This window comes from Bos grunniens, chromosome 12 (assembly GCF_055505025.1).
Source record: "Bos grunniens cultivar Pamir isolate PY7600 chromosome 12, Bosgru_T2T1.0, whole genome shotgun sequence".
NCBI classification, from domain to species: domain Eukaryota; kingdom Metazoa; phylum Chordata; class Mammalia; order Artiodactyla; family Bovidae; genus Bos; species Bos grunniens.
The window spans coordinates 35,912,484-35,928,032 of record NC_141176.1 but is presented as its reverse complement, the minus strand read 5'-3'; the positions used below and the strand labels follow the sequence as shown (position 1 = coordinate 35,928,032).

General features: G+C 44.6%; 1 protein-coding gene and 1 long non-coding RNA gene across 3 annotated transcripts in view; both read right to left on the bottom strand.

The window, feature by feature from the left end:
- Positions 1 to 1,205: 1,205 nt before the first annotated feature.
- Positions 1,206 to 3,428, bottom strand: LOC147361685 (uncharacterized). Its single transcript, XR_015138210.1, has 3 exons — positions 3,303 to 3,428; positions 2,959 to 3,103; positions 1,206 to 2,069 (listed from the first exon to the last, which is right to left on the bottom strand). It is a non-coding gene; the product is annotated as an uncharacterized LOC147361685 (long non-coding RNA).
- Positions 3,429 to 13,046: 9,618 nt separating this feature from the next.
- Positions 13,047 to 15,549, bottom strand: part of LATS2 (large tumor suppressor kinase 2) — a 34,376-nt gene continuing 31,873 nt past the window's right edge. For both annotated transcript variants that reach the window (XM_086329771.1, XM_086329772.1), the window contains one exon: positions 13,047 to 15,230. In XM_086329771.1, coding sequence (XP_086185897.1) covers positions 14,733 to 15,230 — 498 coding nt within the window. In that variant the 3' untranslated portion in view covers positions 13,047 to 14,732. The remainder of the gene's footprint in view (positions 15,231 to 15,549) is intronic.

Below are 15,549 nucleotides of genomic sequence, written 5' to 3'. Positions count from 1 at the left end.
CTCTTTGAGAACGAAGAAGAAAAGGTATCTCTGGTTCCTCTGCCTTTTCTAAAACCAGCTTGAACATCAGGAAGTTCACGGTTCACATAATGGTGAAGCCTGGCTTGGAGAATCTTGAGCATTACTTTACTAGCATGTGAGATGAGTGCAATTGTGCAGTAGTTTGAGCTTTCTTTGGCATTGGGTATGCCTTTAACACCTGTGATGTCCTGGGCTCCAAAAGTGATTAGTTGAATATATTATATACTTTTCCTTGGAAACAGGTTTAGTTTGGGAGATTTGGGGTGGTTTTTTGGTCTGTGTGTGTGTGTGTGTGTGTGAAGCCATAAACATCTTGTCAACACAAACATGCTGATTGAAATACTTTAGAGCCACAGTTCTCAGAGTGTAGGCTAGGGACACTTACTAAGTCCCAGAACACAAAGGAGTTCCCTAAGATCCTATCAGAGGATCTTGGTCAAAACTATTTTCAGATGGCTATAGTCCTATAGCCATGGATGGATGGCATTACCAAGTCAATGGACATGAACTTGGGCAAACTCCAGGAGATAGTGAGGGACAGGGTGGCCTGGCGTGCTGCAGTCCATGGGGTCACAAAGAGTCGGACATGACTGAGCAACTGAACAATAGTCCTATCAGTAACTACTCTGAATTGATTCAACTCCCCAGTCAAGACACAGATTAGCTAAATGGATTAAAAACACAGGATCCAACTATATGTTCCCTCTTATTACTTCTATTCAACATACTAATGGATGTCCTAGCCAAAGCAATTAGATAAGATAAATAAAAGGCATCCAAATCAAAAAGGAAGAAGAATTATCTCTACACAGATGATGTGACCTTATATATAGAAAATCCTAAAGAGTCCACAAAAATCTGTTAGAACTAATCAATGAATTCAGCAAAGTTACAAAATATAAAATCAATTTTAAAATGTCAGTTGCATTTTTATATACTAACAATGAGCCATCAGGAAAGGAAATTAAGAAAACAGTTTCAGGGAATTCCCTGGTGGTCCCATGGTTAAGAACCCACCTTCCACTGCAGGGGACTCAGGTTCCATCCCCAAAGAACAAAGACCCCATGTGCCTCATAGCAATTAAGCCTTTAACCCAGCAAGCCTCAAACACAGCCTGCATGCCACAACAGAGAGCCTGCGTCCCACGTGCTGCAGCTAAGACCCAATGCAGCCAAATAAATACTTGTTTAAAAAAGAAATTTTATCCAAGTCAAAACTACAATGAAGACTTACAAGGAACATAAATTATGTGACAGAGTGAGAGATTATTCTATTTTACTTGAGAGACTCAAGAACAAATCTCTCTTTAAAAAGGCATTTCTAAACCCAAATTAAATGCCCACACTTAATAAAAATAATTCTATATCAACAGAGGACACCTGATCCAGAAAGTGTTAAGGGATCTTATGACCCAAAGTTCTGAAAACTTTGAAAGCAGCAGTATAAAACCGAATTATTATATCAAATTTATAGGAGCTTAATATATTTCTCCAGAAATAAAAACATAAGACCAAAAGGGAACCGTGTCTTTAAAATATTTCCTTGGTACAGAAAGCATATTTCTGCACATATGATATGTCTGAAATGTTACTATTTGGAGTTCTTAAATATTAAATACTTGATTAACATACCACAGTTCTGATGTCTTTCAAAGTAACTGTAAACAGCAGTGCTGTATCCCTCCTGTTCTCACAACATATCATCTTGAAATTTACTTCTAAACCAGTTTAACCAAGTACAATATCCCATCTTCCTTATAAAGTTGAATGTTATAAGGCATCCATCCCGTTAAAGTTTTTGAGACTGGGATGAAGACCTCTTTTCCAAAGAGGTCTCTGGAATTCCCCCAACAACCCAGCAACCTAAAGGCATGAGTTGCATCCGATTTCCAAAGGCTTTACCCAAGCCCCTTGCTGCTGGGGAGCCTCCAGGTACTCAGCCGGCCAGAGGCTCAGTCCAAGGGGCGACCACCTAAGGGGCTACTGTGCCATCGCAGCGCATGATGTCATGGTGTGGAAAGGCCATTCGAGGGTAGGGGCTTCCTCACCTGGAAAACGGAAATTGTAGATGTGTCAGGGGTAAGACTGGGAAGATGCCATGGAGAAGGTGGCAAAGGGCTGCTGCAGTTTGTCAGGGTTCAGAGCCTGGAGCTCTGGCAGAGCAGAGGGCAGGGGTCTAGGCGGGGCAGAGGGGAGCCTCAGCCTGGGACCAAGTTCCTCTTAAGCAGGCCTGATCAGGCTCTTCAAATGATGCCACAGGACTGACATTTCAAGATGTCCTCTGCTCATGGAGAAGAATCAGAGCCAAAGCTGCTGGCAGTGGACAGAGGACTGCCCAGCTGGGCTTCTGCCGCAAGTTCTTGGGAGTGGGGCCTGGAGGGGGCCTCCCGTCCCAAGGAGTTGGCTTGTCTGAGAATAGCAACTAGGACTCGGTTCCTGCCCCAGTCGCAGGGGCCCGAGCCCTGTGACCAGGAACTGACAGTGACACCTGCCTGAGTTCTGACAGAAAAGAGGCTGGTGGAGGTGGTTGCTAATAGACGCCCCAGGAGTCCATCACTAGCCCCCAGAGATGATCTGGGGGGTTGTCAGTAGAGCTCTGCTTTGTTCTGAATGTTTTAAGACAACAAGAGATTGGCAAAAGTAGGGCTTGATTTATAAATGTCCTGAAGCCGTTCCTGTCCCTGTTAGTGGTGTTTGTCCTCTGACCTGTGGGCAGCCCTGGGCCTGTGCAGAGGTGTCCTACCATCCCCACCCAGCTGTCATCTCACTTTGAGCCCTGAGGGCATCCTCCAACAAGATACAGATGTCATAAACAATGGCATTTGGATCCTCTAATCTGAACATTCTGGGCCATTATTGATGGCAACTTTGCCAAATGTTCCAAAATAGTCTGATCCTTTTAAAGCCTCTAATAAGCTGGGCAAGAGGAGGACTCACAGCAAAGATGATGTTTGTCCAGTGCAGACACCGTGGCTTCTGACTTCTCTTGTTTTGTGTCTGTGTTTTCCTCATTCTTTATCCTCCTCCATTCTTCCTGGGAGGGTGGGCTGTTACCACAGGGTCTTCTGGACTGTCCCTCTACCTGCCGGACCAAGCCCTGTGTCATGAGTGCAGACCTGATGCAGCCAGCAGCCACAGGGGTGAGGGCCTGCCTCACAGACGCCCAGAGAGCAGCCACTCCTCACCCGCCCGCTCAGACAGCCCAGCCAGGAGCCTGCCCAGTGGGGCCTTCAATACTTATTAAGAGCATGAAGGCTCTAAACAAGACTTCAAGAACCAACCTGCTGCTGTGGCAAACGCACCAACCAGGAAGGGTGTCCTCTGACATGTCTAGAGAGAAGGAAAAGGGTATTTGGCAACTACTGATTTGCCTGCTTTTTTGACAGCCTCAGCTAGCTTGGTCCCATTGTCCCCAAGACCAGTCGCCCCACTGCACCTGGCCTCTGCCCCGCAACTGCTGCCCTCCCGCCAGCAGCCTTCCTGCCTCCTACTGCGACTGCAGTCCTGTGCAGGCCTTCAACACAGGGCTAGCCCACACCCTCTCAAAGACTGCCCCGTGGGGCCCTGTCGGCTCTCCTGACTCGGGCCTTGCATGTTTACCTAAAAGGAAGAAAGGGTCCTGGGTCCTGGTTTAAGTAAAACTGTTCTTTCTGTAGCCTTAAAATAATTTTCTTTCCAAGTTCGATGAAAATGACGACTATGGAACTTATTCACAGAATCAGCTAATTCTGTCTGTTTTATATAGTTTGTCCTGCAAAAAATCTGTGATAAATTTATGAAGAGACTAGGACTTCCCTAAAAATCCTGCCTGCTGCAACAAAGATCCGGCACAGCCAAGTAAATAAATAAATACTTTTTAAGAATTTCTGTAGACTCCTAAGGCTTTTTAAATATTCAAGCTTCCACTTTAAGGATTTAATATGTGCCACATGGTACTGTTATACACACTGAACACAGTGCTGCCCAATGTATTTTTGACTCAATATGTAGTGAACAAATAGTAGGTGCCCATAATGATTCAAGACCAGAGTAAGCCACACTATTCTGGGATCCTTTGACAGTCCAGTTTTTAAATTGGGGGGAGGAGAGCAGAGGAAGGAGACATACTGTAGATTTGCCTTAACAGAATAGAAATCTGCACAATATTTATCGCTTCTAAGTGACTCAGTAGGTTCAACAGCACCTTCCTAGAATATAGAGATATAAAAAGAAAGAACACATTGCATGAATAAAAAGAATGTCCCACTGTAGAGCACAGGGAACTATATAGTCTCCTGGGATAAACCATAATGGAGAAGAATATTATATATATAATATTCTATACTGTATTTTGATTTAGGTCATACCTGAATGGTCTAGTGGTTTTCCCTACTTTCCTCAATTTAAGTCTGAATTTGGTAATGAGGAGTTCATGCTCTGAGCCACAGTCACCTCCCAGTCTTGTTTTTGTTGACTGTATAGAGCTTCTCCATCTTTGGCTGCAAAGAATATACTCAATCTGATTTCGGTGTTGACCATCTGGTGATGTCCATGTATAGAGTCTTCTCTTGTGTTGTTGGAAGAGGGTGTTTGCTATAACCAGTGCATTTTCTTGGCAAAACTCTATTAGTCTTTGCCCTGCTTCATTCTGTATTCCAAGCCCAAATTTGCCCGTTACTCCAGGTGTTCCTTGACTTCCTACTTTTGCATTCTAGTCCCCTATAATGAAAAGGACATCTCTTTTGAGTGTTAGTTCTAAAAGGTCTTGTAGGTCTTCATAGAACCGTTCAACTTCAGCTTCTTCAGCGTTACTGGTTGGGGCATAGACTTGGATTACTGTGATACTGAATGATTTGCCTTGGAAACAAACAGAGATCATTCTGTCATTTTTGAGATTGCATCCAAGTACTGCATTATGGACTCTCTTGTTGACCATGATGGCTACTCCATTTCTTCTGAGGGATTCCTGCCCGCAGTAGTAGATATAATGGTTATCTGAGTTAAATTCACCCATTCCAGTCCATTTGAGTTCGCTGATTCCTACAATGTCGACATTCATTCTTGCCATCTTGTTTGACCACTTCCAATTTGCCTTGATTCATGGACCTGACATTCCAGGTTCCTATGCAATATTGCTCTTTACAGCATCGGACCTTGCTTCTATCACCAGTCACACCCACAGCTGGGTATTCTTTTTGCTTTGGCTCCATCCCTTCATTCTTTCTGGAGTTATTTCTCCACTGATCTCCAGTAGCATATTGGGCCCCTACTGACCTGGGGAGTTTCTCTTTCAGTATCCTATCATTTTGCCTTTTCATACTGTTCATGGGGTTCTCAAGGCAAGAATACTGAAGTGGTTTGCCATTCCCTTCTCCAGTGGACCTCATTCTGTCAGATCTCTCCACCATGACCCGCCCTTGTTGGGTGGCCCTACGGGCATGACTTAGTTTCATTGAGTTAGACAAGGCTATGGCCCTAGTGTGATTAGATTGACTAGTTTCCTGTGAGTATGGTTTCAGTGTGTCTGCCCTCTGATGCCCTCTTTCAACACCTACCGCCTTACTTGGGTTTCTCTTACCTTGGGCGTGGGGTATCTCTTCAAGGCTGCTCCAGCAAAGTGCAGCCACTGCTCCTTACATTGGATGAGGGGTATCTCCTCACCGCCGCCCTTCCTGACCTTCAACGTGGGATAGCTCCTCTAGGCCCTCCTGTGCCCGTGCAGCCACCGCTCCTTGGCATGGGGTTGGTCCTCCCCATTATACAGTGGAAGTGAGAAATAGATTTAAGGGCCTAGATCTGATAGATAGAGTGCCTGATGAACTATGGAATGAGGTTCGTGACATTGTACAGGAGACAGGAATCAAGACCATCCCCATGGAAAAGAAATGCAAAAAAGCAAAATGGCTGTCTGGGGAGGCCTTACAAATAGCTGTGAAAAGAAGAGAAGTGAAAAGCAAAGGAGAAAAGGAAGATATAAGCATCTGAATGCAGAGTTCCAAACAATAGCAAGAAGAGATAAGAAAGCCTTCCTCAGCAATCAATACACAGAAATAGAGGAAAACAACAGAATGGCAAAGACTAGAGATCTCTTCAAGAAAATTAGAGATACCAAGGGAACATTTCATGCAAAGATGGGCTCGATAAAGGATAGAAATGGTATGGACCTAACAGAAGCAGAAGATATTAAGAAGAAGTGGCAAGAATACACAGAAGAACTGTACAAAAAAGATCTTCACGACCCAGATAATCACGATGGTGTGATCAATGACCTAGAGCCAGACATCCTGGAATGTCAAGTCAAGTGGGCCTTAGAAAGCATCACTATGAACAAAGCTACTGGAGGTGATGGAATTCCAGTTGAGCTATTTCAAATCTTGAAAGATGATGCTGTGAAAGTGCTACACTCACTATGTCAGCACATTTGGAAAACTCAGCAGTGGCCACAGGACTGGAAAAGGTCAGTTTTCATTCCAATCCCAAAGAAAGGCAATGCCAAAGAATGCTCAAACTACCGCACAATTGCACTCATCTCACACGCTAGTAAGGTAATGCTCAAAATTCTCCAAGCCAGGCTTCAGCAATATGTGAACCGTGAACTTTCTGATGTTCAAGCTGGTTTTAGAAAAGGCAGAGGAACCAGAGATCAAATTGCCAACATCCGCTGGATCATGGAAAAAGCAAGAGAGTTCCAGAAAAACATCTATTTCTGCTTTATTGACTATGCCAAAGCCTTTGATTGTGTGGATCACAAGAAACTGTGGAAAATTCTGAAAGAGATGGGAATACCAGACCACCTGACCTGCCTCTTGAGAAATCTGTATGCAGGTCAGGAAGCCACAGTTAGAACTGGACATGGAACAACAGACTGGTTCCAAATAGGAAAAGGAGTACGTCAAGGCTGTATATGGTCACCCTGCTTATTTAACTTATATGCAGAGTACATCATGAAAAATGCTGGGCTGGCAGAAGCACAAGCTGGAATCAAGATTGCTGGGAGAAATATCAATAACCTCAGATATGCAGATGACACCACCCTTATGGCAGAAAGTGTAGAGGAACTCAAAAGCCTCTTGATGAAAGTGAAAGTGGAGAGTGAAAATGTTGGCTTAAAGCTCAACATTCAGAAAACAAACATCATGGCATCTGGTCCCATCACTTCATGGGAAATAGATGGGGGAACAGTGGAAAGAGTGTCAGACTTTGTATTTTGGGGCTCCAAAATCACTGCAGTTGGTGACTGCAGCCATGAAATTAAAAGACGCTTACTCCTTGGAAGGAAAGTTATGACCAACCTAGATAGCATATTCAAAAGCAGAGACATTACTTTGCCAACAAAGGTGCGTCTAGTCAAGGCTATGGTTTTTCCTGTGGTCATGTATGGATGTGAGAGTTGGACTGTGAAGAAGGCTGAGCGCCGAAGAATTGATGCTTTTGAACTGTGGTGTTGGAGAAGACTCTTGAGAGTCCCTTGGACTGCAAGGAGATCCAACCAGTCCATTCTGAAGGAGATCAGCCCTGGGATTTCTTTGGAAGGAATGATGCTAAAGCTGAAACTCCAGTACTTTGGCCACCTCATTCGAAGAGTTGACTCATTGCAAAAGACTCTGATGCTGGGAGGGATTGGGGGCAGGAGGAGAAGGGGACGACAGAGGATGAGATGGCTGGATGGCATCACTGACTCGATGGACGTGAGTCTCAGTGAACTCCGGGAGTTGGTGATGGACAGGGAGGCCTGGCGTGCTGCGATTTATGGGGTCGAAAAGAGTCGGACACAACTGAGCGACTGAACTGAACTGAACTGATACAGTATTTTAGTATTTATATATATATAGGGACTTCCCTGGTGGTCCAGTGGTTAAGACCCTACACTTCCACTGCAAGGGGAATTGGGTTCGATCCCTGATCAGGGAACTAAATACCCACAAGCCTTGTGGTGTGGCCCAAAAAATGAAAAAAAAAAATGTGTATGTGTAAGTCTCTTTGCCATACAGCAGAAATTAGCACAAAACTGTCACTCAACACTGCAATTTGTGGGTGGTTTAGTAAGAATTCCTCCCTACTTTCCTCTCACTAGAAAGGACCCACCAGGACATTCTGTGAGTGCAGATCTTAGAGCGCAGATCTTACCTGCAAAAGCACATCACCAGCTCCCTCTGCTGTCTGTTGGTTAGACTTGGAACTCAGAGAATCTGTGGTACTTTCTGGACTAAAATACTGTACAGAATTCAGGATAAGTTAAGACTGGATTAGGCATGGGTGGGTCTATTCTGAATGTATTACATATTCCAGAGTAAAGGAAAGCAAACCACCAAACACATTTGCAGATGGGATTCCTACATATATTTTCATTATAATAGTGTCTGTTTTTGCTTCAGCTGTGACCATGTAACCTCTTGCTGTGAAGAAGTAAGACTTGCAACGTTTACAAGTGTATTTAGTATAAATTACTCAGTCTGAAGAGAAACATGCAAAGCAAATTGGCTTAAGAAAATTCAGATAATCTCATGAAGTTATTTGTGGAAGATCAGAGCAGAGCAGCCAATGCCCATGGAGAGAGTTCTGAAGCCTCTGGGTGTGAACCCCATTGACCCAAACAGCTAAGCACCTCAACAGAAAATTCCCAAGCTGCTCGAGATGGCACCTGGGGCCACCTCTGCCTTGAACTGAAGCTTTCATCTCCAGTTCATCAGCTCTTTAAGGTCAAAATTCTGGGGGGGGGGGCGGGGGCACGGGAACAGACAACTGATTAGGAAGAAACCCTGCAGCTGTATTTAGGTTAATTTTATTTTCTTTTCCTGGCCTTAAAGTATTTTTCATTCCAAGTATTAAAGCCTTCTTGAAATCTCCAAGATGGAAAGTGATTATAGAAATAATGTGGTTCACTGGCGATAACATTCACATAGTTGTAGTAAGAAGGAAAGTTATGACCAACCTAGACAGCATATTAAAAAGCAGAGACATTACTTTGCCAACAAGTTCCGTCTAATCAAGGCTATGGTTTTTCCAGTAGTCGTGTATGGATGTGAGAGTTGGACCATAAAGAAAGCTTAGTGCCGAAGAATTGATACTTTTGAACTGTGGCATTGGAAAAGACTCTTGAGAGTCTCTTGGACTGCAAGGAGATCCAACCAGTCCATTCTAAAGGAGATCAGTCCTGAGTGTTCATTAGAAGGACTGATGTTGAAGCTGAACCTCCAGTACTTTGGCTACCTGATACGAAGAACTGACTCATTGGAAAAGACCCTGATGCTGGGAAAGATTGAAGGTGGGAGGAGAAGGGGACAACAGAGGATGAGATGGTTGGACGGCATCACCAACTCAATGGACACGAGTTTCGGTAAACTCCAGGAGTTGGTGATGGACAGGGAGGCCTGGCGTGCTGCAGTCCATGGGATCACAAAGAGTTGGACACGACTGAGCAACTGAACTGAACTGAACTGAGTAACATGCTAATTATCAACTTTACCAAAAGTCTGACAGTGCGTATCAGGAAGACAGGAGTGGGAAGGACAGGCCTGGGCATGGGGAAAGAGGGCCTAAAAGGAACTAAATTCTCATCTTCTGTAACAACAGGAAGTAGTGTACATCATGCCAAGATGAAAAACTCAAAAAAGATACTGCTTTACAATATAATCAGGATACGAGTCCTCTGTCAGATCTGTGCACAGATAATATTCACCCATTTTCATAATGGTGACTTTTTTTATTATTTTGAAAAATATCTTTAATTGCTTTGTGAAAGTTGCTCAGTTGTGTCCAACTCTTTGCAACCCCAAAGACTATACAGTCCAGGGAATTCTCTAGGCCAGAATACTAGAGTGGGTAGCCTTTCCCTTCTCCAGGGGATCTTCCTGATCCAGGAATCAAACTGGGGTCTCCTGTATTGCAGGCGGATTCTTTACAAACTGAGGTATCAGAGAAGCCCTTATTTGCTTTAAATAGCAATAAAAATTATATATTATACATCACATGTATCTGGGCTCAATCACTAAGTCATTCCAACTCTTTTGTGACCCCTTGGACTGTAGCCCATCAGGCTCCTCCGTCCATGTAATTTTCCAGGCAAGAATACAGTATTGGGTTGCCATTTCCTACTCCATGTAATGGTGACTTTTAAAGAGTGGAAATTTTTAATTTTTATGAAGCCAAATGTATTTTCCTTTACTTTTAGTGCGTTCAGTGTTCTGTTCTATTCTATCCTATTCTTCCTCATGATGGTAAAGAAAATTTTCTATGCTTTCATCTAGCTTTTTAGGTGAAGCATTTATATTAAATCTATGATCCCTGTCGAAGTATACTGAATTAATCATTGGCTTGTGTTTTCCATTTACTGTTTTTTTATATCCTCCTCCCAAATCCAATCCCAAACTGTCCTCCAAGCACCCATCTCCTCTAAGGCAGGTAAATTACCTCTTCCAGCAAAGGTTGTCTCCTACACCCTCTGACCGAGGGAGGATCTGAGCGAGCAGCCCACCCCCCACACCTGGGGCACAGCTGTCCTTTGGGTCCCCCAACAGCTCCCAGGAGCCCCCACCCTCCTCCCGTTTGTTGGATCCGTTTCTTGGAGCCCGTGTCTGCCTCCAGCTTTCTGGGAAAGTATATGGGAAGAAAATATTCTGAATTCTTGAATGTCTGAAATGTCTTTATTCTACCCTCATACTCAACTAATGACTTGTCTGGATTGAAAACAATTGTGTGCTCAGTCGCTCAGTCATGTCCAACGCTTTGTGACTCCATGGACTCCAGCCCATCAGGTTCCTCTGACTGTGGGATATTCCACTGGAGTGGGTTGCCATTTCCTTCTTTTCACACAATTTGAAGGCCTTGTTCTGTTATCCTCTAGTGTTGAGAATTGGTGTTACCTTCAAAGCCATTCTCATTCTTTTTATTTTTTGGTTCTGATTCTTGATCCTTTGTATATGAACTGTTTTCTATCTCTGAAGATATTTTCTCTTTTATTTATCTTTGTTCCAAACATTCTTGAATTTTCTGATGACGTACATTTATTTGTATGGGTCTATTTTTACCCATTAGTTCTGTGCACTTCAGTTCAGTTCAGTCGCTCAGTCGTGTCCAACTCTTTGTGACCCCATGAATTGCAGCACGCCAGGCCTCCCTGTCCATCAACAACTCCCGGAGTTCACTCAAACTCACGTCCATCGAGTCGGTGATGCCATCCAGCCATCTCATCCTCTGTCGTCCCCTTCTCCTCCTGCCCCCAATCCCTCCCAGAATCAGTCTTTTCCAATAAGTCAACTCTTCGCATGAAGTGGCCAAAGTATTGGCATTAGTATTGGTAAATATTAGCATCAGTCCTTCCAAAGAACACCCAGGACCGATCTCCTTTAGAATGGACTGGTTGGATCTCCTTGCACAGGTCCTTTCTATCTAAAAATATACCCATGGGACTTCCCAGAGATCCAGTGCTCCCAATGCAGGGAGCCTGGGTTCAATCCCTGGTTGGGGAACTAGATCCCACATACCACAACTAAGAGCTCACATGCCATGACTAAAAGATCCCACACACTGCAGCTGAGACCCCAGCACAGCCAAAAAAAAAAAAAAGTCCATTAGTCATATAATGGAATTGCCCAGAAAAAATAACAGAAGACACGAGAGAGGCTAGGGATCAGGAGATGGCAAGAGATGGACAGAGACTCTTTAAAAAAATAATAATAGTGTAATTTTGGGACTTCCCAGGCAGTCCAGTGGTCAAGAGTCTGGCTTCTACTGCAGGGGGGCACAGGGAGGCAGGCTGCTCTCAGTCCTGTATCTACAAGCTACTATGATCCTTTTGAAGACACTAGTCACCAGCTTAAGGCGGCCAGAAACTGGTGATTTTAGGAGGGTCCATGTTTGGAGCAGCAAGCAGGAAAGGAAAAGGGTGAGATGCTGCCGACTGGAAGGCAGTGCTGCACTCTGGATGGTCAGAGGACCTGCTTCTTCACTGCCCAAGTGTGAATGACACAGGAGAAATAGATGAAGCCCAACTGCTCGCATTAGTCCCCTGTTTCTGCCAGATGTCAGTGCAAGGATTAATGCAGAGCCAGAGGACCCTTCTCAGACCCCAGCTATCCAACATGGATCCTGGCTACATGTGGCAATGATCTTGAGACTGGTGTGACTGAGGAAGTGAGCTGTGAATCTTCATTAGTTAAAAATGAAATTGATACCCACTTCAAGACAGATTTTTCTTCTAGAACTCCTGGACACTCTACAAAACAGAAGACCTTGAAAGGTGGGAAGGCAGGAAAGCTGGGCCTCAGGACTACACAGCACTAAGTTCTCTCAGTATTCTCTGTGCCTCCACGTTCCAGATTTGGAGCTGAAGCCCGCAACCTGGAAATGTCAACAAGCCCAACCCCCCGGCACTCCCGCCAGAGGAGAGGGGCAAATGGGCAATAACTGCTCCACTCCAGCCAATCAGACCAGAAAACTCTGCTCCCCCATGCCAGCAGAGCTCCCCAAAGTCCCTGCTGGGGTGCTGGGATCTCCATGCCACTTGGCTGGTGATGCCTCCCCAACATGGGAGCCTAAGAGAAAAGCTGGGCCCATGTAAGTGGAACCCTGTCTCCACAAGGACAGGGTCCAAGATGGCCTGGTGGAGTGGGGACTGCCCAGTGGTGACCATGTGACTGCACCTTTCAAAAGAACAATTCAGAATCAAATGTTTACAGCTTCTGGAGCTCTCAATACCACTGACCATTCTGAAGCAAAGATAGGGTATTACCCCTGTACTGTCAGTGTGTCTGTCTTGGGCAGGGCAATCAGCTCCCACTCAGGATCTATCTGACAGCCCACCGACCCCACTCAGCAATCTAACGCCAAACACCCGTCACCACCTTCGGGAAGAAAGCTGATCGCAGAACCACACCCAGATTTGGACCCTGTGCTGTGACCTGAAACCCAATCTCCAAATCCCAGACCAAACCAAGACAAGAGCTCCTCTCCCTTGCAATGGCAGCCCCCGCTGTATTTGAATCATGGGGAAAGCACACGAGACAAACAAGAACTTACAAATTTCAATAGAATTTGACACCTAGGGATTTGGATTCAAACTTTTAATAATAAATTGTGCCAGTAGAAGCTTTTCAAAGGCAATGATATATCAATAAATAATAGTTAAATTGAGTTCCTGAGAAAGAACCTACCACATGAAGGCTGTCAGAGTGTAAATAACAACACGGCATTACTGCAAAACTAGAGAAACACTGACAGTCATGACACAGCACAGCAGACTCAGAACCTGCCACTCATACACATGTAAACCAGTACACAGGAATCTTCTTCTTCAGTTTAGACATCCATAGACATGTGAGTGTTGCTGCCTAGAGATACACTAAGTAATGGATACATTATGCTAAAAACCTCAAGGAAAAATATGTGAATATAACAAAAAATATGATGCATCAGGTTTTTAAAAAGCAAAAAAGAAATTTAACTTTTTATTCAAATATAAACCACTTTAAATAGGAATCATACTAATTTGAAATAGGAATATTTTGTGTGTTTATCTATATAGTTATATATACATCTATACTCCTAAGAAAATATGTATGGCTTAATTATCTTTTTTTTTCCCCTCCAATATCACTTTGAATAGTCCTTGCTGTTTCACAAAGATTAGAAAAATGTGCTTTTAAAACTGAGTTAAGTTGGATCCTTCAAAGCACACTAAAAGCACTGCAGAGAGAACTCTCCACAGGTCTGCAGGGTGGGGCTCTGGCTCCCTGTGTTGGCTGGGCCACAGGACAGCATCCTGACTGGCGAGACAGACAGAGGTCCATGGCTAACTTACTTTTTTTGGCAGAGCTAAGTGAATCCCTTTTGATGTACACAAGTTTAGTGTAGGACAAATGTCTTTGCCCCCTCAAAGAATCCAAGCACACCCACGACACATACAGTCACATCATCTCTCAGATACACGTGCATTTCTGCAATGAGAGAGGAGGGGGGTGCAGTCACAGCGAGGAAGTCACTCACGACGCGGCATCAGCACACTGTCCAGAACAACTCATCCAAGGACACTCAGTAAAAACGTATTCACAGAACCTGCTGTGAATGGCAAGACACGGTCACGTTATATTAATAATAGAAAAACCCTGTTCATGCTCTCTCCATACCTGATGTCTGAAGTCACACCCGCATGATCAACTGCTCACACTTCCTATGATGCTATAATATGCAAAAAGCGAACAGAACAAAACAACAAAAGCAGCTTTTAACATATATCACAATTTTGAAATGTGGGAAAAATATAAAACAAAAACCGTTGTGTGAATAAAATGGTATCAGTAACATCAGGACATCAGGACAGTGTTTTTTTTTTTTTTTTTAAACATTATTGCACAGAGATTTCTTATCACATGTTCTTCAATCTTTATGTCTTTCCCTAATGTGAGTAAGTGCTGTGGATAAAATACAAACGTAGAAAATAACAGCAGCATGATTTGTCAAAATTAATCCCTATAATTTAATAATAAAAATGGCTATAAACAAAATAAGTGCTCTTTCTACTGTACTGATTTAAAAAATATTGTTTTAATGTCATGAAGGTCCTCAAAGCTAATTCCAGGCTGCGCTGACACCTCCTGCCATCCACCAGAACCTGGAGATGCAGACCTCAGAGGTGAGTCCTCTTTCAGAAGTTTTTCCGCTTTGGTTTTGGGTGCAGACTAGATGAGGGGCAACCGGCCAACTGACCTGACAGGCTGACCTCCCCGTCCACCAGTCTACACGTACACGGGCTGGCAGCCCCCGGCCTGCGCCCCCAGGGCTGGACCCACCGAAGCTGGCTGCTCAGCCTCAGTCACGGCTTCAGCCACTGCAGGCTTGGGGCATCGGAACGGGTGACCATTGTCATCGAAGAACCTCCGGAAGGTGAACTCGTAAAAGGCGTGCTCAGGGTGCCGGCTGCCCGCAGGGCCCAGTGCGTCCCAGGCTTTAGAGCTGTCCTCACTGCCGTCCTGCCAGGGGCCCTCCTCATCCACTGGGTCAAAGTTGGATGTATCCATGGGGTGGCTGATGGTGGGTACATAGGGGGCTGGTTGCCTCCGGATGTCGCTGGAGAAGTCGATGGCGCCCAGGAATGGGTGGGCCTTCAGATCATCGGCCCCGTTTCGGCCTAACCGGTGCTCAGCTGCACAGCACAGCTTGGCGATGAGGTCCCGGGCCTCGGGGCTCAGCTCCACCTGCGCGGGGATGTGCAGCGTGCTCTCCCAGTTAATCACCTGCGGGGACAACACACCCAGTGTTCCTTCCTCCTCACTCTCGAGGCCAAAGAGGGCCTTTATGGGGCAGGGTGTTAAAGAACACGATTGTTTCTCAACATCACTAATCATTAGGGGAATGCAAATCGAAACCACAATGAGGTATCACCTCACACAAGTCAGAATGACCATCATCAAAAAGCCAACGAATCATAAAGGCTGAAGAGGGTGTATGGAGAAAAGGGAACCCTCCTACATTGTTGGTGGAGATGTAAACTGGTGCACCACTCTGGAGAACAGTATAGAGGTTCCTTAAAAAACTAAAATTAGAGTTAGCATA